This window comes from Seriola dumerili, unplaced genomic scaffold (assembly GCF_002260705.1).
Source record: "Seriola dumerili isolate Sdu_G_001 unplaced genomic scaffold, Sdu_1.0 BDQW01000017.1, whole genome shotgun sequence".
Lineage (NCBI taxonomy): Eukaryota > Metazoa > Chordata > Actinopteri > Carangiformes > Carangidae > Seriola > Seriola dumerili.
Window position 1 is genome coordinate 4,383,596 of NW_019174272.1, and position 15,712 is coordinate 4,399,307.

The 15,712-nt window shown below is 38.9% G+C and overlaps 2 protein-coding genes across 2 annotated transcripts in view; both read left to right on the forward strand.

Annotated features, from left to right (window-relative positions):
- The first annotated feature begins 998 nt into the window (after nt 1-998).
- On the forward strand, nt 999-6,954 carry egr3 (early growth response 3). Its single transcript, XM_022756393.1, has 2 exons — nt 999-1,475; nt 4,238-6,954. Exons 1-2 carry the CDS (start codon nt 1,322-1,324, stop codon nt 5,314-5,316), a joined length of 1,233 nt encoding a protein of 410 aa, XP_022612114.1. The 5' UTR covers nt 999-1,321; the 3' UTR covers nt 5,317-6,954.
- Nucleotides 6,955-10,334: 3,380 nt separating this feature from the next.
- The window catches only part of bin3 (bridging integrator 3), a 28,653-nt gene continuing 23,275 nt past the window's right edge, over nt 10,335-15,712 (forward strand). Inside the window, exon 1 of the mRNA XM_022759037.1 lies at nt 10,335-10,426. Within this exon, the coding sequence (XP_022614758.1) occupies nt 10,419-10,426 (8 nt within the window). The 5' untranslated portion in view covers nt 10,335-10,418. The remainder of the gene's footprint in view (nt 10,427-15,712) is intronic.

A 15,712-nucleotide genomic window follows, 5' to 3' on the forward strand; every position in this document is an offset into this window, starting at 1 on the left:
ATTTGGAGTTTCCACTTAAGCGATCAAGTTGAGTTCCAAGTCAAAGCAAGCCTCTGGATTTACTAAGCCCTTGCAATATTTACAAGCGATTAAGTCCGTCAATTAGTGTCTTTGTAAGACCGTATTGCTGCATGAAAAGGGGGAGTTTGAACCGGTGTTCTGCAATATACAGGACACAAGGTGTGTGTGTGTGTGTATGTGTGTGTGTGTCTGTGTGTGTGTGTGTGTGTGTCTGTGTGTGTGTCTCTCTCTGTGGTGTGTGTGTGTCTGTGTGTGTGTGTGTGTGTGTGTGTGTGTGTGTGTGTGTGTGTGTGTGTGTTCACCAAGAGCCAAGAACAAAATCAAAGCACTTGGGCTGCAAATTCATTTTTCTATCTGAGCTTCTTTGGAAAAAAGAAGCTTGAGTGTAAAGCCAAAAAATAAATATATTCCAATACCGAGTCAGTAATGGTGGACTATTAACAAACAGTATGTGGGCCTAACTTATGAAATAAAGTAGTCTGTTTTATGAGTAACACCCCCTGTAGCCACAATACACTCTCCTCACTCGCCCTCACACACACACACACACACACACACACACACACACACACACACACACACACACACACACACACACACACAGCCGCATAAAGAGCTTGCAATGTACCTGTTAGTCTATTAAAGACACCATAATGCCTGACAATAATAAAGATAACGCGCTGTTCAATCACTATAATGTTTTCCACAATGACAGAGAGAAAGGAGAACCCCCGGCTCATCCCGAAGAAGGACACAGCTGGAGGTGACATGTGGATTTTTGTAAACTTTGTAGCTACCTATCTGTCGGAGCCTTTTGCCTCCACAGTAGTTTCCACCGACTGACGCGCGGAGAGCCTGGTGCTGGGCGCTCTGTCCATATATGGTCATCTACGTCACGCAAATGTTCCATCCCCCTATTTAATACAGGCAGACTGGAGTCCCCTATCCAGCTCCAATAGAGCAAGTAGAGCCGCTCTTGTGCAACCAACACCACCACCTCCTCCATTGATTCACAGACTTCAAATTCCCCCACAAGCAGCCCATCAGCTTCCACAGTGATCAGATTAATAACAACAATAGCCTGTGATCACACAGGAGGAGATAACCGGCGCTGCTCGTCCTCCGCGGGATACTTGGATAGCTACAGCAACAGGATCCATCCCTGCTCCTCTCTGCTGTCTTTTTTCACGTCTGATCTACACCTGTGTTTTCCACTTTGAGAACACCCGCTGTTTTTTTGTGTAACTACTTGGATACCTGCGCGTTGTCCTTTATAAATGTCGGACTGAATATAACTGCTATGACAGGGAAACTAGCGGACAAGCTCCCTCTTACCATGAGCAGTTTAATAAACACGATCCCTGACAGTCTCTACCCAGAAGAGGACATCCCGACGTCTATGAATATTTTCACCAGTACGGAATCTATTAACCACTATTCACAGATGAACACAGGTAAGATTTTACTCTACTTTCGGTGTGTGTGTGTGTGTGTGCGTGTGTGTTTTGATTAAAGTGGTTCAAACTGCGTTGTGCGCGGAAGGCAACAGTTGTCTTGGGGCTTGGAGCACCTGTTTGCGCTCTGGCTGTTGCGCACAAAGGCAGATTCCCGTCCTGAATACTTTTTCGGGGTCAGGTGTAACACACCCCACTGTGAATTAGATACACATTTGAAATAGGGAACTTTCAATTCGGCCGTAAGATTTTTTTTCTATTTCTTTTTTCTTTTGTCCGTAGCCGAAATGTCAGGATTTCAAACACAACGCGAAAAGGGGCAACTGTAGGCTACTCGTTTCAAAACTTAAAAACAAAAACATGGGCATAGGATATTGCATTTAAGCAAACCTGCTGTATTTATAGTGATTCTGATTCTCCAAAGCTGAGGCGTATTTGAGGAAATGTCTGTGATGTGACTGGTTGTGGAAAAAGGCTGTTTTACGCACTGATCATTAAAACGCAAACGGCCAGTGATTTAAACTGAAATATGTGGAAATGTATCTAATTAAAAGGGTTCAACTACTAATGTAATTTATTAATCTAACATCTATCGCAATGACGGCTCAACTTCTTTAGACAATGACTTTCATTCACAACTCTATTAACATGTCACAGATTGGATTTTTGTAGGCGTGTGTAGCTGTTTTTTTTTCCTATATGAAACATGATTAGACGCCAGGCCGGTGAACCATCTTATATTGAGTAAAAAGCGAGGCCGGAGGTATTGATAGATTTATTGCTTAGTCCAGAACATGTATTTCTGATGAATTCAGACGCCATCATGAAGCTGACTTGTTGGTTCGGCTCAGTGTTGTAGATTGGCATTAAATCAATTACTAATTGTCTAGACTCACCTTCAGAGGTGATGGGTCAATGCTTCTCGAAAAACTCTAAATCTTTAGTTTCCTGATGTGGCTGAGAAGATCAGCACGTGATGCAGTGAACAAAGATTCACGTTCACCTTGTTGAGCTTTGTTCAGTTTTTATGTTTCAGTTTTTTTTGTTCACAAATTAAAACAACACCTGGGTTTGAATTAAAACCCGAAATATTCCCCCTGATTTAGCGAAGAAGTGTGCGTTTAAATGATCTCAGCGCCAGCTCTTAATAAAATAAACAGTATAGGCTATAATTATTTTTTACCTATACGTATATATAGAGTCTCGATTAATTAAATATAAGCGACTTTTAAGTTTATGACATACATGTGTTATATTTCATTTTTCTATAAACATGGCAATTAAATGTATATTATGTGACCCCTGACAGGAGATATTTAAACAAACGGGATGAATATGGGGGAAAAAAAGATGCTGCAGAGTACAACTGTGTGTTGCTGTTTTAATTATATCTGCTCTTGGTGAATTTCACATTAAAAACAGAATATATATATATACAATTTTTTCTGCACATATGCTTTTTTTGGAAATAGTCACTGATATATTTTTGTTAAAAGTACCATGCTGTGATTTAACAGGTGGAGCAGGTGTGTGCTGGTCTCCTCAGTACTGAAGTATAAGAAAAGAGTGATGACTTTATTTCAGGCCCCTCATTCTGTTTAAATATCACACTACTCAGATGACCTCCAAAAGACTAAAGATTCAGACTAAAATGCATTCATGTCAGCTCTGACTTCTTTTCTTCATGTCATACACATAAACAAAATTATGTCATTGTGAATCATTGCTTGTGTGTTGAACAGTATTGTGCCATATACATAATTTTGGTTTTGTTTGTTTCATTATAATTTGCCTTTAACCAAATTCCAGCAGGCTGTAATTAGTGGGAGTGAATATATAAGCACCCTTGTGTATGAATTCCTGCAAATGAAAAGTGACGTCTATTTTAACTTATGTAAGAATTCTTATCAAATGTCTCACATTTAACCTTCAGAGCATGATCAGCACATAAATGTATCTCCGTTAAACACATCTGCACTTGATGCTTTTTATGGCGTCTTTGGAATAAGTTATAAGTGTGTGTGTGTGTGTGTGTGTGTGTGTGTGTGTGTGTGTGTGTGTGTGTGTGTGTGTGTGTGTGTGCGTGCGTGCGTTCGTGCGTGTATGTGTGTGTGTTTGGTGAGAAATGTAGGATCCTGTAGAAGTATAATATCAGGTAAATTTGTTAAGCTAACTAAAGCAGAGATTGGATTGACACTTAAATTTTTTCCCCCGTTATTTGCAGATGTTCTTTGCTGCAAATGTGTTTTGAATCCTTGAGCATGATAGATGTGGCGTCTGCCTTATAATCCTCCCCGCTGTAAAGAAATCAGATCTTGCCATTCAGTTTGGCTGTACTCCTGAGGGACACAATGACTGGATCAAAGGGGGTGTTTAGGTCTTGATTTTTGAGAGCTTGTGGGATCTGAGAGAGAGAGAGAGACACCACTGTCTCAGATGCAGCAGTCACTCACTTAACTTACAGGTCTGACAGCGCTCACATTTCTTTATGAACTGTGTTGGACTTCTTGTATTTTTGATCTCTTGTTGGCACACTATTGACAGAAATATGCAAAAGAGCTGAATTTTGGACAAACCCAGGACTGTCACTGCAACTTCACATAGGTTGACAAAGTGAATTTTCTAGACTTTTTTTCATAACTTGTGCCACATGATCACTTTTACAGGCTTTTCTTCTCAACTGAATGCATTTCATATTCATGTTTGAACAACCACGTGGATGATTTGTTCATGATATCTGTTTTTTTATTTGCTTTATGTAGATAATATCATGGATCTGGGCATGGGAAGCGAGAAAGCAACCGCAGAGATTCAGTATGGATCCAGCTTCCAGTCCAACCGCAGCGGGCAGACTGTCACCTATCTGGGGAAGTTTGCCTTTGACACTCCTCCGTCAGGTGGCATTGGTGGCTCTGGCTGGTGCTCTGATAACAATATCATAAGTCTCGTCAGTGCAGGGATCCTGGGTGTTTCTCCATCACCCGGCACGGTAACAACGCAGACATCATCCTCCGCAGCCAGCATGGGCGGACAGACGTCAGATATGGAACAGGTATATGGTCCACCATTGCCTGCCTATTCCACATGCAGTGACCTGTACCAGGATCAGGTCTCCTTCCACCACAGCCCTGCCACCAGCACGGCTCTAGCCTACCCTGGCAATGACTATCACTCCACATCCAAAGCCTCCATGGATGGCAGCCTTTTCTCCATGATCCCTGACTACAACCTTTTCCATCATCAAGGGGAAGTTGGTGTGATGGAGCACAAGCCCTTCCAGACCATGGACCCTATCCGAGTCAACCCTCCACCCATCACACCCCTGGAGACCATCAGAGCGTTCAAAGACAAGCAGCAAATTCACCCAGGTTTCATCGGCGGGCAGCAGCACCCTCCTCAGCACCACCCACCACCACAGACTCTCACCCTGAAACCCATCCGACCACGGAAGTACCCCAACCGTCCCAGCAAAACCCCTGTCCATGAACGGCCGCATGCCTGTCCGGCAGAGAACTGTGACAGACGCTTCTCACGCTCAGACGAGCTCACACGTCACCTTCGCATCCACACAGGTCACAAACCCTTCCAGTGCCGAATATGCATGCGCTCCTTCAGCCGGAGTGACCACCTGACCACACACATCCGCACACACACGGGCGAGAAACCCTTCTCCTGTGAGTTCTGTGGACGCAAGTTTGCCAGAAGTGACGAGCGAAAGAGACACGCAAAGGTTCACCTGAAACAGAAGGACAAGAAGCCAGCTGACAAGAGCAGTGGGGCAGCTGGGAGCCACAGCTCGCCACCCAGCTCCTGTGGGGGGCCAACAGTGGGAACATCATGACCGTCACTACGTGCACTTGGACTGAACCCTCACCATGCCCCATAAAGAGACTTAGGAAGAAGGGATCACGTCCACTATGAGATAAATAGGTGACTTTTTTTCCTCTCTTTTACATCCCCTGCTCCTTTCGGTTGTAGTCCTTCTATTTTGAGATGGATGCCTTTAGTTTAATTAAGAGGGGAAAGGCTGCTACGCCCTTCTCTTTCAAGCAACTCAGAGCCTCAGCTACTGTAACACAGTGCCAACACAAAGAAGGGCACCTTGGCACATTCTGTCCAAAAGGCCACTGTGTATCTATATCTTTATCTATACTTTTAGGGTGGATACACTTTTGTAAATTTTACTGAGAATTTCTAAATTGGACGGAAGCCAGAATCCATCATAAGGGTCGAAACACACAATTATAATGGAGCTTAGCTAAAAGATGAGCTGTCTGGGATGTATGCATTAATTTTATTAGGCTGTTTAAAAGTGCAATTGGTTATATTTGTGTACTGTCATGGATACCTTATTAGTGGCACTTGACTGTCTTTCTGTTGTTTTTGTTGAGGTGTAGTGTTTTTTTTATTTTCTATTTGAATGTTGTTTTCTGAAAAAGAATGTGCCAAATGTAATGTGGTGATACAGCCAACCTGGTTCATATTATTGTGCCTGACATTTGCCAAACATAAAAGTGATATCAGCTTAGCACACACGTTGAGTTCAAGGATTCAAAGATCAGATTCAAACACCGTATCTTAGATTTAGATTTACCTGAACAGTTTGGTTAAATCTAGATAATGACAGAATGGGTCACACAAAGCAAACCAATGTCTTGTCCTGTTACCTGTACTTATAAAAGGAAACATGCCTGCAGCAATCAATGCCTTTGCCAATACTTATTTATTTGTAGTCACTGAGAGACACTGTGTATATTTGTTGCCTTTTTATATGGTGGCTTTTGTGGTGTTACCAGATATAATTTCTGTTGCTTTTTTTTGAAAAGCTCACCAATACTGTTCATTCTTTCAGTTTTCTTGAGTTCTGCAATTATATGCAATATATTCATGACATGTGTCACCAACCCATAAATCAAATTATCTAAGAGCACAGTTAGACAGAGTGAACTACTTAAATAAATGACACTGGGTTGAAAACCAGGAGTATATGAAAGCAAAGATGAATAAGGAAAAAGATGAATGAGGCCCCATGTCTGTGCTTCACAGTGTAAAAAGACTCAACTACTTGTTTAAATCAACAAAAGATGAGCAACATATGGTAGAAGAAAAATTAAAATTTCCAAATCCATGTTTACATCTTTTCTAATACAGAGAGACTGAGACTGAGTTGTAAACTAAGGACTTGTTTTTGTACAGTACAAATATGTATGCAGGTAGCTATAGTAGAAGTTTCACTTTTGTACTCAAATGTCAAATGCACCATAACTCAGTATTAAATTGTGCATATATGTGCATGCCTTCATGCACACTATGTAAATACAAATGTCTGCATAAACAAGAACTTTCAATTGACTGAATGCTTGTGCGGAATGTGTAAAGCTTTTAGTAATGTAGTTATAATACAAATATTTTGTTGTCATAGGTCATTGCAAAAATTTTTGTAGCACTAAAATAGTGCCAAATATGGTGTGTTATCTTCCATTTAAAAAGAAAGAATAATAGCATTTGCACCATCTGTACGCTTTAAAGTGGTAACTGGTTTAAGGAAGCACTAATGTGTTCTCTGAATAAATTACAAGATTTTTTACATTTCGTGTATCTCCATTATAGTTGCAATCAATTATTTCAATTAACACATCTTCCCCATTGTATAGAAAACAACGGTTGTTTCTCAGTAGATGTTCTCAGAGACTAAGTGATTGAATCCTTTCTTAAGCAAAATACACTACAGGGCACCGCAAATATTTTTCACATGTGGCTCCTTACTGATCTTTGTGCTGACAGAAGGGAATGCCTCATTTATCATTCAATGAGGCACTCTGTATAGGCTCATCTCTGCCATTGGCATCTCTTGGGTCTTAAGTGTATTATAATTATATTGACAACAATTTTGATAAAACTTTTCTTTATCTCCAAAATGTTGTTTTGCTTTACCTCTATAAAACCAGAAAGTTTTGTTTTTCAAGACTGTCTTATGGTTTTGAGGAGAAAAAAGTAATAACTGAGATATTAACATTGCATTTTCATCTCGTACTCTTTTGGTCAAAAACTGATTAAAAATAAGAAAAATGAATGAACAAGACTAATAATATATTGAGGTATGTACTTCTGTCAAGGCTAGCACAAAACACAGATGGCAAAAATATTGTTAGGGACCACACCAAACTCATTTGCATTTATTCCATTACTGTTTAAGGAGCAATAGCCTTGTCAATGTAGTCAAATAATTTCAGATTCTATTACAATCTTTAAAGTCTTTAACCCTGCTTTTAAAAGAAACATTCTTCTCTCCATCTAGTTTGACAGAGAGTATTTATGGTTATTGGCTGTGCTCTCTGACTATTAAGAAGTGTATTGTGTACGTGAGTTAAAGAATTTATATAAATATTGTTATCTGCTAGGATAAAAATATTGTACCGGTCAGCAGACACGGCAATAAAGAGAATATCGACTGACAAATGCAAAGGCCAAAAGAGAGGTTCAGAAAAGCAGTGCCACAGAGAACACAGTGCATACAGAAATGAGTTTCCAAGGCCATGCTTTCCCTTTCCTGTAACAACCAGTTTTCACTGCTGTGCTTCCTGGCAAGTGTCCACTTATTTTCCAATTAATTTGGCCTCAGAGAGTCTTTTCTCAACTCATCTACATGGTTAAATGAACAAACCTCCTAGCACTTTTACAGATAGTTTAAAAGTTCACACACCCTGCAATATCTAACTGTAAATCAATAGTTTTGTATAAGAAAAAATACATCATTTTATTGCATAGATGGTCATTGACAAATGAAAGTTTTCTGAGCTTATCCCAATAAAATGCAACTGAAATGAAAACCGTAACTTATCAAACACTTGAAATGTGAACTTTTTACACATTACATTACATAGCATTATTTCGGATCCCAGGTAATTACCTCTAAAACATTAGATTGGGATTAGCCAGGTTAAATCTTGCAATGAGTGGTGGCCTCTATCTTTAACGTCCTTAAGATGTGCATGGAGTCAGAACAAAATAATATTTGTAGTAGATGAGGTAATAAGAAAAACAAAATGTTTATCTTTATAATGTTTACCTAGAATAATTTGCTGTTAGACACTTATCATTATAGACTCGATCATTTTGACTTTATTTGACCAAAAATTATGCTCTTGTGTGCTCTAGATTTGACACTTTGCTGGTGAGAATGTTTTTTTTTTTTTTTGTTAAATTATAGCAGGTTATGTAGAATGTGGCCTCCTTTAAGAGAAAACTGTGTTTATGTTGCTTTGTGTTAAGGATTGATGCAGAGTAAGGCGGAGACTACACCAAACTATTTCCACGTCTAAATGAAGCCATGTAATTACAACTTTGCAAACTCAATATTTCATCAGTCATATCATCTGACTCTGTCACTTTTCTTCTGTGACATTTTTGTAATGGACGGATAGATTTTGTAAAATTTGTATGATCCCATTCCCTCAATATAGTTTGGTGGTTGAACAACAATACAGGATGTTCCTCTGAACAATAATCCTTCTGTTAAATGTATGAATGCTATAGATATATGTCAGTGACTTGTTAAACAAACTCAAAAAACACCCCCTCCTAATAATGCTTCTCAAAGAATTATTTATTTTTATGTTTTTTATGTTTTACTGTCCAAAAGTGGGCAGCTGAACGCTCTGAAATTGGAATTTGCCTCATCCTCGTTCTCTGCTCCATGTTGGATCTGAGCCAACATCAGCAGCCATCTTTGTGCCAAACTGGGTTGCAGGGTTGGCTGATCAAAAACAATACGTGATGAGAACTCCACAGGAGCAACAAATCATAAATGTGACCTCAGTCTGCTTGCAGTTGAAGGCAGCCTTGTGCTAATGTTTGTGTTTAACTGTTTAATTTAGTCTCCGTGAAGTTGGCCTTGGGCAAGGCAATAGGCTCGGGCTCACTCATGACACAATAAAAATTACAGGATTTCAAAAAAAAGAAAAAAGAAAAAAAAAGGACAACTCACGTTTGAAAAGATTTCAATAATGTGTAGATATTATAGGCTACTCATGTCATCTTATGGACTACAGTGTGGCTTCAGGGATTTTGTGGTCTTCAACAGTGACACTATGGTGTTCAGATGGAGTCAATACTCACTGTTTTCTGTTGTGTTGTGTTTCCTTTTCATTACAGTATATCCTCATGTTTGCATGTGCACGGAAATGTTCCGAAGTGCTACCTTCAGATGCTGTCGGTGGCGCTCATTTCTTTATTATGCATGAAAATAAAAGTCACATTGGGTGAAATGGGATAAATCTAACAACAACTCAAGACAGACAATTGGAAACACACACTGGGATAACTGTTCTGTTGGCTTTTTTTTCATTTTCTATTTTTATTTTTTTAAGAAAACAAGGGGTCTTGTTTAAAATGTTGTGGATGTCTTTAGCCTATTTCATGTTTTTATTACCTTATAATAAGGTCCTTTTATGATGAGCTGAATATTGAAATGAATTTTACTATATCCTTGTGATGGGGAGATGTACTCCCCTGTTTACTTGGCACTTCAGTTTGTTGTAATGCAATTGTTTTGTTATTTCTATGTAAGTACTTGAATAAAGAAAAATATCACTTGCCTTCAGTTTACTTGGGTCCCCGCGTGCACGCGCTCGATCGCACGCCCGTGCGCGTACCCAACACAAACACACAAGCAAAATGAAACCAATAAACATTATTTACGAACGTTTTAAGAAAACGTTTTACACGTGAGCATTCACCGTCTGGTATTATTACATTAGCACATGATAGTAACTATTCACTTTGCTCGTTTCTGATAAAGAAAAAAAAACTCCTGAGAGGAAACACGAACTGCTAAGCTCCGGACTTCCTGTTCAATGCTCTACAGTTGACTGGTAGAAAGGGATGAGGTCCTCGGAAGATAATAAAACAACCCTATGAAACCGGAATAAAAGTTCACTCAAAATGAGCTGGTATGTATTCTGGTTACATCATTAAATTAAGGTACTAGCAAGATAGAAAAATATAATTTGAAAACGACACATTCATAATAACCTAAAACTGACGGCTCGTCGTCCGGGCTCCGACTATTTCCCGGAAGCGCTACACAAACAGTAATAGAACAGGAGTTAGCGCTAGCTTGTTAAACTCACGGATGACGAAAAAAACATGTACATACTTTTCAGACATACTCGTTTTATAACATTTCACATGTTGATACTTTGCCCAAAAGTGGTGTGTGTTTTATGAAACAAAGCAAAGCGGTTGCAAAGCGACCGTTGTTGCAAACTTCGACCTGTTTGGTAAAGTCTTCAGCCATCAGTGGCTAAGCTAGTCAACGATAGTTAGGTTGGAAGGCTGAAAACATTAATGAAGTCATCTCCAGAAATAAAATTAGCTACTAGCTGCTTGTTTATACTGTTTGGCTATAGCTAGGTTTATTATAGAAACACAATATAGTTAAATGTCAGGTCAGCAGGGTCAGCAGTGAAGCCATTTAAAGGGAAATGAAGTTGACAGCAGTCAGTTGTCTCTGGCTAACGTTAGCATTTTTGAGAAGCACTTCTGTACCACTGAGGACGATTTCTGTTATTATGTCTACTCCTGTTCGGACATAGTTTTGATGTGGTGGCGTTGTATGGTCTATCATCTATGTATGTAGCATACAGTAATGAAGAATTGATAGTATTTCCTTGAATATAGGTAGATGTTTACTGCGACAGATCTGTGGGTTTCATCAGGTATATTCTTGGACACCCATTTATTTAAATGTGTAAAGAAATGGCTTTCTTCCTTCCTTATACATGCCTTAAGTTTGGGCTAATAAGCCACATGTTTGAAGTTACTTACTGCTAATGTCAGGTTTTAAGGGCACAGTTGACATAGTTATGTCTGCAGACCCTGACTCTGACCTGTGTTTACTTGGAAGCACCTGTATTATTTATCAGTGTAGCCCGACAACTAAAGTCACTTTAATCAGTATTACAGTGGAGACAATTAGTCAATGGAACAACTAGATGACACACAAAATCAATTGCAAAAAATATTGATGACCAATTATTTATTTTTCAAACAAAAATGCCAATCATTCTCTGATTCCAGCTTCTCAAATGTGAGAATTTGATGCTTTTCTTTTTCTTAAGTAATAATTTGGTCCAACTGGTTGGACAAAGCAATCAATTTCAAGATGTCACCTTTTGTTCTGATAGGCAGTTTTCACCATTTTGGTTGTTATTTCATAAAAATTAATAGAGAAAATAATTGGAAGATTATCCAATAATGATAATAATAGTTTCAAATCTAATCAGCAAGGAATATGAAAATGATTATCAGTTAATTGTGCAATATATATATATACACACACACACAGTACATACTTGGGTCCCTTTGAAGATTTGGACAGTGTTTACTGTCAGAAGACAATGAAATTAACTAAAGTAAATGACAACAAGTGGAGTGAACAGTTGGTCTTATGACATAGTCTGCATGGATGAGCTGCACATTTATTAACTGAGTCCTTGAGTCTTGTAGTCAGAGATCTTCCTTCTCGCTTGCAACCTCCCTGAAAAGTGAACAACAGCAAATGAGGCTGTGCCATCATTTTCAGCCAAATGGCAACAGGAAAAAAAGTATTTGTTCACAACAGAATATGTTTTGTGCATTTCTGATTCGTGACTTCTCTCAGACAAGGTATGTTTATTTAGATAATGTTTCAACATGGCACAATATGTAGCAATTAGCTTTACAGGCCTACATCAGCATTAGTTCTGACTCTAGCCGAGTTTTCCCTGGAGACAAAGAAAAACTCCCAAAACCTTCGCTTGTAAGAAAAACTTTGCTCAAGGGTGTCTGAGAGTTTATTTATCATTGGCTCCACTGTTTCTCCTCATTTTGACTCTTTGTGTAAATAGCTAAAGTCTTAGACTGTAACAATTGTACATACATCTGTACATTGTATTCTTTACTGTGGTAGGACTGTATTGTCTTGTCTTCTTTGGCAACAGGTTGTTTCATGTTTCCTGGGAAAGATTTGTTTTCTGTCACTGGGAAACAGGTTTCCCACCAGGTCCAACAAGGTGTGTAACCTATTCCCGTGTCACATAGGGAGTGAAGTGTCATTGTCTTTGATAGCGTGTGTTAAGTGTTGATGAGTTGGGACCTTTTGGTTATTTGACAAAAATGTATGCAAAAAGATAGCCACTGTTACTGACAGTAATAGTTAATTTGGTATATCTTCCTGTCATTTTAGGCTTTCGAGCTATGCAGGCAATGAAGCTGGGCTTGGTCTCTACTACAACATCTAGGAAGTTTGCAACCCAACAGCCACGATAGTTGTATTCTGTCTTTTCCTTTGGACAGTACGTTTTGAATTTCACTCTATTACTAAGGATTCAGCTATAACTATAATTGATTTATTTTTTAAGTATAGGAAAGTTTGTCATACCAGTCCTCAATTGTGCATGGCTGTTGAGTTTAAAAAGAGGTCTGCGTAAAGTCAGTGCTTGTTTCTAACTATTCATGAATGCAGTTCAAGAGGAAATGACAAACTCCTTCAATACGCCTGTGTATGTGCATTAACTGGCTTTATAATAGGTTACACATTCATAGTGTCATTTTCAAGGAAGACCGTAATCAAGTAAGCAAGATGGCGTCACTCAGTTCAGTCAGACAGTAAATAGCTGGCAAGGGATGCTTCCACCAGCACGCACTGCCAAACACAAGGTCAAGAGTGGGGTGCTCGACCAATGAAAAGAGTCTTTTATGGGCTCTGCTGACTGATGCATTCCAGCATGGCCTGCACACTTGCTTCTATGACGTGAGAGCTTTGACTTTGGGGTCATCATCAGAACAATTCCACTTCCCAACATCTTCAACCAGCCTTCTGTGCTCCATGGAATATCCAAGGTCGAATGATGCACTACCCCTCTAATGGCATACACATTGGCAGTTTTAGTGAAAAGCCATTGGTTCTTCCAGTCAGTGCATAATGTGTCCAGGATAGAAAAGACTGTTATGTCTTTGTTCATGCCTACGTGCTTGCTTGATGGCAGTGACGTGCAGCCTATTAAAGCAAAGATCAGATAGCTCTGTAAATGCAAGTTGACCAACTTGTTGATAATGACAGCAAATGTGTAACAGAGCAGTTTTTTTATGCATCTTGGACTCAAGTGGGCATTGATTGAATATTACCATTTACCTCTCAAGTTACTGTGATTCTCTAAAAAAAATCTAATTCCCGAAAACTTACATATTTATATATCTCTTGAGTTATTTGTTGGTATTTACTTGAGTCAATGGTTAAGTGACTATTTAGATTCAAGTACTGTAACATTTAGAATATCAGCAGATTATATCAATCAAATTGTCCAAAATATTGAGTAGAAAGTACCAGGCCAGTGTTCAGCTGAACTACCCCACACCTGTCATCACTGGGCTTAGATTTCTTTTCATAAAAATTTGGACTTCAGTTTGTATAAAACACATGTTTTCTGTCTTGTGGCCGGATCTCTGCCATGTCAGACACTAGTTCTGGGTTCACAGGACCTGATTTACCAATGTTTCTAAATGTGACAGCCCCTACAAAAATATTGCTGTGTGAAGAAACATTAGAAATGATTCTCACAGTGACTACCATCCTCCCTCTTTCTCGTTCTCTCCCTCCGGTTGCCTGCTACATTTTCCCTCTCCCTCCCTGAAGCACACTTCACTCCATGTGTTTGCCAGTTCTCATGAGCAATTGAAGAGACTGACCGCTTTCCTTTGGCTCTTTGTAGAAGTGGATATAATCTGAATCTATAACATTAAGGACTCTCTTCAGCATTTTTTTCCAAGCAAATATAGCCTTTGGTACATTAAAGGGAAAATCCACCCTTATATAGTTACACTTTGAGTGACTCTCTTGATGTCATCGTGAAACAAATCCTTTCAGGGCTAGCTCTGCCAAAATGTAGCAAAAGAGAACATTGAAAGCAAAAAAATAAATATATATATTTAAATATATGTTTCATAATGCATTGAAGGCTGCTTGGAACACTGCAATGTTTATCCATAATGCTTCAATTGGGTATTAGCTGTGGATGTCATGATTTTCTCCCCGACACACCCACCAAATGAGAGGAAACGGCAAAAGCTGTTGCTGTGCAATGGTGGTAGAAAACCAATTGTCCATCCAGAGGGAAACAAATAGTAAAATGCAAAATTGCAAAATCACTTTGGATGCACTGCTGTTGCTCTCCAAAGACCAAATCGATAGTGAAGTGATAATGTACTCGGCAGTTGTCTTTAAATACAAAAAAATTGGCTGCTTTAGCACTGTGCAGCCGCTATGTTTCCTCTTTTTACTTAGGAGTTCTGTTATATTCCCATAAATTTCCGTTATAAATTTGGTTATTGTTACAATGGACACGCACACACTGCTGTTTTACATATTTGTTAGTAAAGCTTTATTTATTCAGCAATTTCACTCAGCAAAATCACTGTCAGTAATATGTCTCATCTTGTAAAACAGATCTTGATTTTAAGATTACTGACAGTATATATCATAATAAGACAGTCACACAAAGCCATCATCACACACAGTCACATTAAAACAATCACAAATATTAGCAAAAAAGCATTTAATGCCCCTCAGGTGAGTGAGTGTCATTCACTAGAATGAGTTCTTTCTAGGGGTACTGTGCACTGGTATCTATTAGTATATATGAGTCATGCATGTAGTAGTGTGTATTTGTAGTTTATACCGGAATTGCTGTTTCATCATTCGCAATCACTGCAAAATGATGTGGTCATAAGGAGAAGGTGATCACCCACTGTGAAAGTGTTAATGGGATATATACTCAATACGAGAAACTAGTGTTAAGTCAGGCAAGTCATAAACTTTTGGTGATTATTTGTCTGACCAGACTGAATTGATTCTGAAGTAGTTGTTTTCAGACTTAAATCTCACTGATAACCGCTCTTGCAAGATGGAGTCTGACTGTGTGAGGCTGCTGGTTCTCCTTATTTTAGCTTTGGGAGAACACAACCTAAGTTTACATCCAAAGAATTTTCCATTCAGTTATGCTGCTGTTGTGTTTTGGAAAAAGAATTCCCAAAAATTTCAAAGACAGATATGTACGTACGTGTTGTATTTAATGTGACGTTATAGTGTACTAATCAGGTAATCATAGAAAGGTGAGTCACATTCGATGGAGCTGAGTAAGTTCTGTGGTTATTTTCCGTGATGGCTCACCAAGAAGATGACACAGAGGGTGAAACTA